At 33.9% G+C, this 14,438-nt stretch overlaps 1 protein-coding gene across 1 annotated transcript in view; it reads right to left on the bottom strand.

The window, feature by feature from the left end:
- Window positions 1-14,438, bottom strand: part of ADAMTS6 (ADAM metallopeptidase with thrombospondin type 1 motif 6) — a 273,198-nt gene that overhangs the window by 142,661 nt on the left and 116,099 nt on the right. Inside the window, exon 9 of the mRNA XM_025270471.2 lies at window positions 3,560-3,706. Coding sequence (XP_025126256.1) covers window positions 3,560-3,706 — 147 coding nt within the window. The remainder of the gene's footprint in view (window positions 1-3,559; window positions 3,707-14,438) is intronic.

Below are 14,438 nucleotides of genomic sequence, written 5' to 3'. Positions count from 1 at the left end.
AGTAATTGCTCTAGAAGAATTGTTAAGTGCCTTATTTGTCCTGTTCATCTTATATCACTTCTCTTGCAGCTCTACCTTTCTTTCTAGTTCATCTTCAACCATAATATTGCTTCTCTTTTTTTCAGCTTCCATCTTTTCTGTTAAAATATTTAATTTGGAACTGTAGGAAATTTTGCTACGGATCTCTGACAGTTCAAACAATATAACAGACTTTAATTTAAATAGAGCAAGAGTTGATTCACAGAGGCCCCAGGATTTTTGAGGACTATAGGAAATTACTCTGTACTACCACTAAGTGGTGGAAAATGTATGAAAAACTGGCCTCAGTTACTTCTGGCTGCCTTCTACTGCCTGGTAAATTAGCCCATAGACATCAATGAATGTGAGCCATAATACCAGGTTCATCTTCTCTAGTTTCTAAATAAATAAATCAATGAATAAATAAATAAATAAGTCCCGCAGGCAGATAGGAAGGACACTACCTGCAAAGCCGTCGTCGAAAACATCAGAAGCTGGCATAACACGTCCATTTTAACGGTAATGGGTTCTTTATTATTTAATCAGGACGGCTTCTGGGCGATTCATGAACCACTTATTGAATCACCGAGTTTAAGAAATCTGAAAAAAAATATTGGGAGTTGGTAAACACCATCTCCTGATTGATCAATAGCACCTAGTGTTTCAGAATGACACGAGAGACTTTTTTACTCTATTGGCATTTAAAGGCCATGGAATTGCTTTCAGTTGAACATAGTGAATAATGAATCTCTATAAATCATAGAAAGCTTATTGTTAAAATCCACCATCATCTTTGGCCTATATAGTCACTAAGTAGAGAAAAATATGCATTCTGTTGGCAGGGCTGCAATTCCTAAACAATTCATCTTTCAAGATTTCTTTTTCTTGAGAAGAGAAACTAAAATAAAATGTTATGAGTCTTTTTGAGCCAACTATAAAACATAAATGTAACCTCAATCCCTAATCAAAATATCACTGGATTTTTAAAAATATCACACAAAGCTGTTAAAGCAATTAAGTCCCCTGCATTAATAAAGAGGAACAAAGAAATTCAAGAAAGTTACTATTGTATCTTTGTGCTCCAGTGAACTGACCTTTTTAAAGGGCCTTGTGTTTAAAAAACCTTTATTGCTTGGTCAGATTACAATCAGAGTTGTTTAGTTTACTGTTAAAGAGAGGCGGAAGAGATGCCAACTTCTCCCCAAATCCCTACCCATTGTCTTTCACATCTATCTTTTACTAATGCCTTTAACTTTGTGAGCATTCCCATGAGGATGCAACAGAAATATTTTTATAAAATACAGGATAATAAACCCACTAGAACCCTGTCAACACTAATTATGCTTACACATAGAAAATGCAAAGAGGTAATAAGGCTTACATAATGGTTTTTGGATTAATTCTTTCAATTAATTCAGTGGAATGATTTATTGCAACTAGCAATAATTTTACATCTCTCCTCAAACCAGTGGTGATTTCTTAACTGTATTTTATCAGCAATTTAGGGATTCCCTTTTGGAATGTTTTAACAGCCTTAATACAGTTTTAACTACACAGGGTCTGGCAAGAGATCAAAACCAGTCCTTGTATTTAGTATAAAGAGATATTCCTAGCAAATGGGCTGTACAACAGAAACAAGACAGAGGAATGAGAAATGATATATTTGGGGAAGGAAAAAAAAAACAAAAAACAAGCAGAGGAAATGCAAAAATGCACAGGAATACTGAGCATTCATACAGTTTGTCTTTCTGGAGATAGACACTAAGATTCCATTATAAAAACGTGAGCCAAGTCAAGGGAGAGATTCCAGATCTGGCTTGATTTCTGGGGAGAGTAGATCTTCAACAGTGCTTAAAATTTAGGTTATATGGTCTTGTTAAAACATCTCAGAAAATGATATTGCTAGTGCTTTGTGTTAAAAAACTACAAAAAGATGTCAAATTTTCTGTGCTCCTTCACCCAGTTTTGGCACAAGGCAAGTAATATAATTTATCTATTACAAAGATTAAAAACTGTTAGGTTATAGTATAGCTATTCAGAAGAGCTACCTTCTAAAAATACTTCCAATTCCTTCAATTTCATTATCACATTAATTCAAAAGAGTCCATTTTAAACACTTGTCTTTTGATCTTTGACTGAACAAAGCATTGCTCTCGGTAATTTATTAATAAAATCTCTTGTCTGGGGCTTTTAAAAATATGCAATTATAAGTTTTAAGAATATAATCTGGTTCTTAGCAGATATGAACCAAAATCTTAATAAGTAATGTTACCCTACATAGTGTTAAAAGAAAATGTTGGTCACTCAGTTGTGTTCAGCTCTTTGCAACCCATGGACTATAGCTTGCCAGGCTCCTCTGTCCATGGAATTTTCCAGGTATGAATACTGGAGTGGATAGCCATTCCCTTCCCTAGGTGATCTTTCTGACCCAGGGATCAAACCCAGGTCTCCCTCCGAATTTCTAAAATGTTACACTATGATCATGTTAAGGTGAACTTTAAACAAAGACAGTTTTTAAAAAGAATTTCTGTTGCTCTCCTATACTTTGTGTATGACCAACTTTTTCAGAATACTTAACTACTCCTCCTCAGAAAAAAATGGCAGAAAACAGTTGAAGGTAATGATAGAAAAACAGTGCTTAAAACCTCGATATTATTTAATATACCACATAATGAATGTCTATTAAGTGCTTTATATACATTATAGTGTTATACATAATTATTTACATAACAACTTGATGATATGTGTATCATTACCTAAATTTATTCAACAAATCAAGTCACTGAATATTAGAAGTTTAAGTAACAAACATGAATGACCAAGGTCACACTGTTAGAGAGTGAGACCTAAGTCTAACAGTTTCCAAAGGCTAATCTTAAAGTTCTATGCAGGTGAAATACGGAAAAACATCTGCTTTCCTAAACATAGTTACACCTGAGCTAATTTATAGTCTTCAAATTTAAATAACCGGACTCTTAGAATATACATTAAAGGACCAGCAAAGGAGTTCTCAAACTGGAGAAAAGATGAGTCACTTTAATATATTTTCAAAGACAAATTTTCATTTTCTTATTTTCATTCCCTGGGTGTTTGGTTTTTTGTTGTTGTTGTTTGTTACTATTAGATACTTTGGCATTTCTACAGAATTCAGTTTTTTTTTTAACCAACAAAATGAAATATGTAATCACTGAATTAAGGCTTGGCTTATGCATTACTAAATTATGTAAATCTAAATTCTTTCTGACATTCCTTCCCATTTATTTAACATTTCTAACTCATATCATCAACCCCTTTTACAGTCTTACTCCAGTTCTTTAATCTGTTTGTGTCCCCCTAATTTAGTCTGCGTTCTATTTGAGTACAAAGAAAAAATTAAAAATTTGCCAGAGTGATATATTAAAGTATTTGGGGAACAGTCTGAAGTATCACTGGGACCTATAAAAGTTACTCATTATGCAAAGTTTGAAGCACTACATTTTAGGCTTCTATCAATGGCTTACTTCTGGAGCAATTCATCATCACTCTCCAGAGGATTACTTACTCTAGAAAGCTGGTTATATAGTCTCGACTGCAGGCAGACCAGGAAAAGGGATTGGTATTTGCAGTAATGTGAGCTGCCATAAGTTTTGCTGCTTCATGACCTTTTGTCCCACAAGAATTTCCAATTCCATCATGGTTCATACCAAAACTGTTTTGACAAGGAAGAAACATAAGAAACATAAAAGAAAAAAATTAGAAAAAAATAAATAAAACAAACCCTCAATATGTTTTTTTCCCTTATTGGATCATTTATTAGCCCTATCAACATATGGCTTCTATCAAGATAGACTAGATTCTCTAAGGAAATATAGGATTAATGTAAAGAGATTAAGGAATAATTCAATGATATAATGTGTTTCTAAATCTGTTTAAATTTATAATATACTCTCAAATGTTATCTCATATGATACAGTCTCTCCTTGAACAGACAGTGGATGTATAATTGACCCATAAAAATCATACAGTTACTAAGTGTTGAAATTGTTAGTAGAACCTACCTAATACCTGCTAGAGTTCAAGCTATTTCATAATGCTGAGTCCAAAACGGAATTATGAAAAGATAGTTATTATCCACAGAGTTCTACATTATAGGCCAAACATAAAAACTTTTTCTTATTAGTATGTATAAAGGAGAATTCAATACATTTTGTAATTTATGTTTGTGTGTGTATGTGCTTTCAAACCACCTTTTGTAAAATCTTGATACATTTAAGGATTATGAATATAGTCTTTTCTTTAACATGGCCTCTCTGATTTTTTAAAGCTTTTCTTTGCCATTTTTTTCCTGTGTCCTATAGCCATGCTGAGTGCTATCACTGTGATCTAAAAACATATCTCAATGATAAATCATAAAATTTTTCTGTAAAGGATCACTGCATATGAATAAAGTTAAGTCCTTCATCACAAGTAGCCAGAAGTTTAGGTGAAATCACTAAAAAATATCCTTGTTGTGTCCACTGTGACTTTCTAGTAAGTGCACCATTGTATCTGTTTAAGGAAATAAGTAATTTGTGTGACACAAGAAAGAAACAGGTAAGAATAGTTGCTGGAGAAAAATTTGGAAAAGTAGTTGAGAACAGATAGTCTCAAGCTAATAAATGTAAGAAAGTATCAACACTTTAGGAAGTGCACAGACTTTAAAGATTTGTCAGTAAGAGCAACTGAAAATTTCTAAGCAGGAGAATATGGAATTGATCCAAATTTTAGAAAAATTATTATAGTAATTCTGTGGTGGAGACAATGGAATGGAATGAGAATGGAGCCAGGGAACACAGATAAAAGATGATAACCAATTGAGAAATTAGGTAGATCTGAATGAGGACATGGGATAGAGAAGAGGGATTAGATTTGAGACATGTATGGGAAGGTAAATTCACAAATATAATATAAAACAGCTATCATTAAGACAGATATGGTGGAGCGAGGGAGGAGAAACTAATTATTCAGGTGTAGGGACTAACATAAGCAAAAGAAGAGAATTATAGACAGCCCTAAATGAAGCCACCAAATAACCTTCCAAGAATATCAATACTTAGTCTTGGGTTTGACATCAACACACTCAAGCCAACCTCTTCCAGGAACATAATGATGGAGTATACTGTTTGTTGAATTAGATATACATTTTGTCAAAACATATATAAATTTACAGCTATTGATTTACATTAAAAAGTTCCTTACTGTAAATTTATAATTCAATAAACTTAATACTCTATATTTCTCACAAAGGTTGATGCTATATGATTTTTTTTGGAATAATGACAGCTTTAAAAATATCATTTCTGTTTAGCAGCAGCAGCATACAAATCCCTGAGTTATGTTAAGATGGGTATATGCAGGCACAGATGGCTTAAGAAAATCATTTTTTAAAGATTCCATAATTTCTTATTTACTCTTTTCTATGAAAGCAAAGTTTCTTTTGAAATCATATTTCTCCCACCTTACAACAGAAAAATTTACCTTTCACTCATCATAATTTTGTAATAGTTCATTGCCCCAGGGTATAAAAACATGGGTGTCAAGGAAAGAGACAATTAGAAACAGTGTCAGGACTAAGAAGAAGAATGATTTCAGTGATTGAGTAACATATGTAGTTTCTTGCTTTCATCAAGTTTGTAGGACGATATAATCAAATTAACACAGCTGATGGGTTGTTAAAAATTTTGATGATAGAGCCAAGTTTATGTTTTAACAAATAATTCAAAAGAAGTTTAAAGAACTGAGTGATATTTCTATAATAAAATCTCTTCATCTCAACTACATATGTGATCCAATTTTATCAACATTCACATCTATAGAAAAAAAATAAAGAAGCTGAATTGGTGCTGAAATCCTGTCTTATTCTAACAGTACAGAGGTAAATACAGTAATTGAAAATATATATTTAAAGATACATCTTCTATTACTTCTTGGTCTTTTGGCTAAGATCAAGTCTAATAAAGATTTATTTTCTAAGATAAACTTTACTTTTATATTTAACTATTTATTAAAATTCATAATATATATATTCTTCTAATCAATTATTAATAATTGTAATGTAATGAACATATAATCCAGAAAAAAGATTTTTTATGATCACAGGAAATTTTAAAAATGTAATTGTAACTTAAATTTTTTGTTGTAGAGATATTTTATATAATTGAAATACTTTTAAGCATAAAAACATGTTTTTAAAAATATTAAGAAATATTAAAATATGCATTAGGAATGATATACTGGGAGGGAAAGGAGCAGCAGAAATGCTGAGCTAAAAAAGGGGAAAAAAAGATGTAAATCTGACTATAAAAGAAGAACCAAATGGATAAAGAAGCTGTGGTACACATACACAATAGAATATTTCTTAGCCATAAAAAAGAATGACTTTGAGTAAGTTCTAGTGAAGTGGATGAACCTAGAGCCTGTTAAATAAAGTAAGTCAGAAAGAGAAAAACACATATAGTATATTAATGCATATATATGAAATCTAGAAAATGGCACTGTTGAACCTATTTGCAGGGAAGGAATGCAGACACAGATGTAGAAAATGGCCTTGTGGACACAGTCGGGGACAGGAAGTGTGAGAGGAATGGAGAAAGTGGCATCAACATATGCACACTATCAGGTGTAAGATGGATAGCCTGTGAGAAGTTGTTGTGCAGCACAGGGAGCCCAGTCTGGTGCTCCATGATGACCTGGAGGGATGTGATGGAGGGAAGGGAGGAAGGCCAGGGAGGGAGAGGATGTATGTGTAACTATGGCTAATGCATGTTGCTATATGACAGAAACCAATACAACATTGTAAAAATAAGAAACAAAAACCAGAAGAACCTATTAGTGTATTTTCAAAATGCATAATGATAGTTACCAAATTGCTATGGCATTTAGATTCAATCAGGTATATTTAAGGAGGTTTTTACTTTTTACATAGTAATTTTTGAAGTACTCTAGAAATTCTATCCTTTGCAATTAGTTAGACGTAACAAATTTTGGACACCCACTGAAAAATAACCAATAGGGTACATAGTTTTTAAAAATTCATTAGTAAATAAGGGAAAAGATTTGAAAATTGATGAATTCAAGTATCTGAAGAAGTAAATCTTAAATTCTATTTCTACACAATCTTCATAGTTTCAGGGTCAGGTGCAGATAGCTGTCTTAAGGATCTTGGTTTCAGTTGTCTAGGAGAATGTATACTTTTACAAATTATATTTAAAATGTAAGAAATCCGAGAAATGATATGACTAATGTCAACTGGTTTACTGACAGTGACACAAAGTGAAACGGGACTTTACAATTGCCATTCATGACATCAGCTTCAAAATATCCCTCTAGTACATTGACCAGGCTGGAGTATGTGTGTGTGTGTGTGCGTGCCTGTGGTGGGTGTATGTGTGTGTGTATTACAGAAAAGTTCCTTCCTGAAGAAACTCTATCAGTGAGGAGTTTGGCAAAAGAAATGAAATTCACTAGTAATTAGAGAAAATAAATGAGAGCAAACTTTAAACCATTATATTAGCAAAAATGAGAACGTTACCTAAGACTAAATATTGCAATGGTATAGAGAAACTGAGATCTTAGTATAGAACAGTTAAATTGTGGTAGGGCAGCTGTTCCATAGGGCAATTCAGCAGTACTTTGATTAAATAGGAGAAACATTATGACCCAGCAGTTCTATTCTTAGAGAGATATTCCAGAAATATTCCTAAAAGGAACATGTATGAGGATGTTAGTGACAGAATTATTTACAATAGCAAGGAGTTGAAGACAATATGGGTGCTTGTCACTGGGGAATGGATAAGTAAACTGAAAACTAGGCAGAAGTTGGAAGTAACAAACAAGACAGACGTCTACACATAAATATAGGTGGATCTTAGAAACACTGAAAAATTGAGAAAAGGAACAAGGTCTATACCAGTATATCATACAAACAAAAATTACATACATATTATCAAATAACAAAGAAAGGCCAAGGAACTGTTCAGAGAGTTAAAGATTAAAGAGACATGAGCAAATGCAACAGAAACTAGACTGGAAGAGGGAAAGGTTAAAAAAAACACTGCTGAGACAACTGAGGAAATTTGAATATGGATTACATATCAGCTAATAATAGTGTATAAATGCTAAAACTAACTTGATAATCATACTGTGGTTATGTAAGAGATTGTTTTTTCTTCTTAGGAAAGGTACTGAAATATATAGCGATAGGGGACATGTCTTCAACTTATTTTCAAATAGTACAGAAAAAAATACACGTACATATACAAAAAGAGAAAGAAATGTTGCAAAATATTAATAATTAAAAAATATGACTCAAGGACATATGGGAACTCTTTCTACTATATCATTTTCTCCATAACTTTGAAAACATTTCAAACTTAAAAAGTTAAAAAATAAACAGACATATATAAAACAATCTGCAATATTTTGCAAGGATACAGATGATTTCAAATATGCTAAGTCACTTCAGTCATGTCCGACTCTTTGTGATCCCATGGACCGTAGTCTACCAGGCTCCTCTGTCCATGGGGATTCTCCAGGCAACAATACTGGAGCAGGTTGCCATTCCATTCTCCAGGGTATCTTCCAGACCCAGGGATCCAACCCTCATCCTTTATGCTTCCTGCACTGGGAGGTGTTCTTTACCACTAGTGCCACCTGGGGAGCCCAAATATAGGTATCAAATTTATTAAAGGAAAGAGGGAAGAAATGGGAGTGAAAACGGGAATACGGAAACACACATTCACATATATTAAAACAGGGCTTCCCTGGTAGCTCAGCTGATAAAGAATCTGCCTGCAATGCAGGAGACCCCAGTTCGATTCCTGGGTTGGGAAGTTCCCCTGGAGAAAGGATAAACTACTCATTCCAGTATTCTTGGGCTTCCTTAGTGGCTCAGACAGTTAAGAATCCAGCTGCAATGTGAGAGATATGGGTTCAATTTCTGGGTTGGAAAGATCCCCTGGAGGAGGGCATGGCAACCCACTTCAGTATTCCTGCCTAGAATCCCCATGGACAGAGGAGCCTGGTAGGCTATAGTGGGGTTGCAAAGAGTTGGATACAACTGAGTAACTAAGCACAACACATATTAAAACAAGAAGGGTTCTTGCTGGGACTGATAATAATGATGTGCCAAGATCTAAGGAAAGATAGATAAATAGATATAAAATAAACTCAGCTCCCTGCTCTTGAGGTAAATAATAATTAAAAAAAAAAAAAAAAAAAAAAAGGAGAGTTGGTGAACCTGGTGCCCACTCCACTGAAAGAATAGTGATAGGAAGAGAACATTATCATGGTTGGTTTTATGTGTTTAATAAAATACTTCAGATTAGATAATGATTGTCATTTGTTTTACAGAGAGAGATAAAGACACATATAGGTAGAGAGAGAGAAATGAGAGAGACGCTCTTGTAATTTCCCACATTTTGTTGAGTATGATAAGTCTGCAAGGCTTGCTCTTAACCCAGGCCCCAGGACATTCCTCAGAATAACTTTGAGAAATGAGGTTACATCCCCCTGGACAAATAGCAGGTTTACTTATTACTTGTTATAAAAGTATTGGGCTTCCCAGGTGGCCCTAGTGGTAAAGAACCTGTCTGCCAGTGTAGGAGACAAGAGACTCAGGTTTAATCCCTGGGTTGGGAAGATCCCCTGGAGAAGGAAATGGCAACCTACTCCAGTATTTTCTTGCCTGGAGAATCCCAAGGACAGAGGAGCCTGGCTACAGTCCATAAGGTTGCAAAGAGCTGGACATGACTGAAGCAACTTAGCACACATAGAAGTATTAGATTTCCCAAGCTCACTGTTTCTCAGTTTTGATATAAACCCACTACTTATGTGGCATTTATCTGAGGCCATACTGTGCTGCCCATGTGGGATTTTGGGTTCCTTCCAAAAGGAAACAAAATAAATATGCTTATACTACTTGCTGTGCTTAAGTGCCTGATCCAAAAACTCATGCCTTTTGCTAGCATCCACACAACAGTAATAAGCTAACTTACTGGCTTATAAGTAAGGCAAAAACAAATCACAAATCCAATGATAGAGGTTTGTACTCTATTAGGATAACATCATTAGGAAACAGCAACCCACTCCAGTGTTCTTGCCTGGGAAATTCCACAGCCAGAGGAGGCTGGTGGGCTACAGGCCATAGGGTTGCAAAGAGTCACACGACTTAGTGACTAAATAATAACAAGGATAGCATAGTCAATTATGGAAAGCTAAACTAAGTAATCCTGATGCTGGGAGGGATTGGGGGCAGGAGGAAAAGGGGATGACAGAGGATGAGATGGCTGGATGGCATCACCGACTCGATGGACGTGAGTTTGAGTGAACTCCAGGAGATGGTGATGGACAGGGAGGCCTGGGGTGCTGTGATTCATGGGGTCGCAAAGAGTCGGACACAACTGAGCGACTGAACTGACTGAAGTAATCCTGAAACCAAAGTACTCCAAAATTATTATTCTTAACTTTTCAGAAAATGAAGTACAAAATCTATTATAACAAAGTAGGCTTTTTGCTTTCTTTCTTTCCCAGGAAATAAATTGTTTGATGAACATTTTCAGCTCAACCTCCCCCAGGCGATACAAATGAAAGACTAGGAATTCCCTTTCTCATATCTTAGTACTTCTTATTGTATCTCAAAAGTTTAAAGGACACTTATTTCTACACTGCCCGTAAAAAGTTTTCCCTTTTCCTCTAATATATCACTCAAAAGCAATAAAAAAATGGGAAAAAAGAAACATAAACTCCACATTCAATGAAAAGTAGAAAACTTGTAAAACCATAAACCACCATGTCATAATGTATGTGGAAGGATGACTAAAGACAGAAAAATCAAAGAGCAATGAAGAAAGACACACAGAGGGGACAGTAATAATTGATCTAAGCTAAAACGAGTAGAGCATGTTCTCCGAAGTTAAGTGCAACAACCTGAGGGACAGAACCAACAATACTTTCTTATAAGCAGCTGGAATAAGGGTGCAAACTGTTGGAATATACACCCTTATTCTAGTTGTCAGTAGAGTAGATGGGGCTGACTAGGGAGTCAGTCAAACCATATTTGTAGGAATCAGTCTATCAGTGAGAAAAGGTGAAAGAGAGATTCAACCTGCCAGTAGTTATCAAAAAAAAAAAAAATTACAGGGTTAAAGAATTTCAGTCATGCAACACTGTATATCATTAATACATTTCTGTTGACAAAGTAGCTCTGGTCCCTCTGCAACATAACCTTCTACAAGTAGTTCATCCAGAAAAATCAAACTCATTCAAATATGTGTGGTTCAAAAGGAAAAAGAAGTGTGTCTACAAATATATTAAATATTTAAAAGAAAAAAAAAGAATAGGAAAGTACAAGTAGAAGATGAAGGACATCTGGCAGAAAAAAATATTGCTACAGAAAAGATAAAAATTGGACACATATGAACCCAAACTTAACAAAGCCATCATTTCAGAAAAATAAGAATTCAATGTAGAGATACAAGTAATCAGGGAAGATATGGTAAGACAAGAGATGAAAACATGAACTATCAGAGGGAATAAATGGAGGAGGGGGAGAATAAAACTATTACAAGAAAAAGGCCATGCTGAGGTAGCAAAAAGAAAAACAGGCAACTGCTAAAAATACTCCTCACAGAAGTAAAAAGAGCAGAGTTTAAAAGGATCAAAGTAAAAGAATCCAATACATGTATCACTATTATTCCCAAAGAGAAGAATCAAAATAATAAACACTAAGAAAAGTGATTTAAAAGTACAAGAAAACTTTCAAGAAATAAAAATGGCTCAAATTTAATCAAATGTGAATTATTCTACATCCTAGGAAAAACTGACACAGGTGCATCCACACTGCATCACATCCTAGTAAAATTACTGGACATCAAAAATGAAATATATTGGGGGCAACACAGGGCAAAAGAACAAATTACCTGTAATAGTAAAATAATCAGATTAACCTCAGATTTCTCCATGGTGACATTTAACACAAGCACACAATAGGAAAAGTGCCTAGGAAAAGTCTTGCATCCAGCCAAACTGAGTATAAAGTCGTTTTGAATAAGACCGCAAGAAACAGAGGTCTTATGAATTATTCTTATAACAACTGCTTCAAGATAAACTTCAGCTTTGTTTAAAAATAATGTAAAGGTGTGATGGTTTATTGACTCTGAGTTTTATAGCAGGCAATATATACAACGCATGTGAAATTAGTCACCAGTCAGATTAACTCCCTTATCATATTTCTTAATCATATTTTCTTGTTTGTTGTTTTATTTTTCTGGAGAGGTTAATTTTATTCTCTTATGTTCATAATATATGATATGAGGGAATAAAACATATATTATACATAAATTATAAAGCAAACATCCATGATATCTCCACCGAATTTAAGAAACCCACATTTTCAGAATAATAAGAACTTGTCTCCTGTACTCACCTTAACAGTTATATCCTTCTTTTTACCCTGAGAGAGAACCATTATCCTGACTTCTGGGGTAATCATTCCCTATGCAACTCTAAACAATATATGTTAACTCTGCCTGGCTTTGAAATCTACACAAGTGGAATCACAGTACACATATTCTTTTATAACTTGCTTCTTTTATTCAACAATCTGTTAGAAAGCATCATTTCGGCTGAGCTGTCTAGCTACACACACCATTCATTTTCACTGCTATATAGATTTCCACTGTAAATACACCATTTAATTATCCATTCAATGATGAAGAATTTGCTGTAGTTCCTGATATGGGGCTACTATGGACAATGCTGCTATGAGGATTCTTAAATATCCTGGTCACATATGTAAGAATATCTCTACAACAGCTTCTTAAATTTTTGGTATCCTTTACACTCTTACAATTATCAATGACCCCAAAGACCTTTTGTTTATGAGGTTGTGTGTAGTGATATTTATCATAATAAAAATTAAAACTGAGAAAAAATTTAAAGTTATTAATTCATTTTAATAATGAAATGATTAGATTCATTAATAACTCAATACATGCTAACATAAATAACCACTTTAATTTTAAAAATCTTCTAAAACAGAAGAATGTCACGGAGAATAACAGCATTGTTTAATTATATTTTTGTTAATCTCTTTAGTATTTGGCTTATTAGAAGACAACTGGATTCACATATTTGATTCTTCATTCAATCTATTGTAGTCTTTTGGTTTGGTGAAGTATATGGTGAAAATCTGGCCTTACATTAACATATAGTTAGAAAAGGAAAGAGTATTTTCATTAGTCCTTTCAGATAATGGTAGTGTTTTTTGATTCTACAATAAAACTTGACAACTAGAAATTTCTTAAAAAGTTTAGTTGCAATGCAGATTCTGAAACCGTTATCAATGATCTCTTTGTATCCTGTTTCATCAATTATCACCAATCTCACTGGGAAAGTCTTTAAGTATTAGGAAGCTGTCAGGCTCACAGTGACAGAACTTTTATTAAATTTGAATTTTTGCTCAAAAATGTTCAAATTTTATCATTGGCAATAAACAAGATTGGTTGTTTTCCTTGAATAGTAAGCTCTTTTGTTCATTTTTCAAGTGAATTTCTGCTAACCACCCATAGTTTTTCATTTGTTCTTTTAAATAAAAATTGTGTTCCAGGAAAAAGCAGCTAGTTCATCTCAAACAACTGCACAAGCGCTTTTCATTACAACATCCAACAGACTAAGACATGAAGCAAAAGGAGGTTTACATTCTTCCCATTTTGTGAAACAGATGATTTGTTAAAAGACATGCACTTAAGGGTCATGATTTAATAAAATTAGTAGTTCTTCTGCTTCATCAAAGATATTTTTAAGTGAAACTGGAGTGATGGTAACAAATACAATGACTATTAGCATGGTTGCCTATTTCAAGCTAAAGTGCCAGTACATACTCAACACTGTTTTTGTACAATCAGAGGAAACAACAAAAAAAGTCTTAGTATTATCATGAAAGAAAAAAAGAATACAAAAAAAAGAGCGAGTTAGAAGATGTTCTTGACACAATCAAGAGTTGGAAAACTGACCAAGGAAAAGAGGAAAAGAGACAGTGATAAAAAGACATGTTCCTTCAAAAGAGAAGACTGTTTTCGTTATCAATGTATCCATTATACATTATATATTTGGTAAATATAGCAGCTGCTCAGTAAATCTCTGGAATCAAATAAATTGTACATCAATGAGAGAGTACATACTGATCAACTGTGAACCATAACAGACATCATTTGTGAAGTATCATACGTTTATACATCCCTTGATGGTGAATAATATACTGAAAGTACGTACTATCATATAAGCAGTAATAAATGGGCTAGAGGGCAGGTTTCAGGTCAAAATAAATGGCATCATCAGTCAGAGACAAGGTGGTTGCTATATAGAGACCAAGAGATATGCAATAAAGGTTACTCATTAAGTTT

Source organism: Bubalus bubalis, chromosome 19, assembly GCF_019923935.1.
Source record: "Bubalus bubalis isolate 160015118507 breed Murrah chromosome 19, NDDB_SH_1, whole genome shotgun sequence".
Taxonomy (NCBI): Eukaryota; Metazoa; Chordata; class Mammalia; order Artiodactyla; family Bovidae; genus Bubalus; species Bubalus bubalis.
Note: the sequence above shows the minus strand (reverse complement) of the source record. Positions and strands in the feature narration are given on the sequence as shown.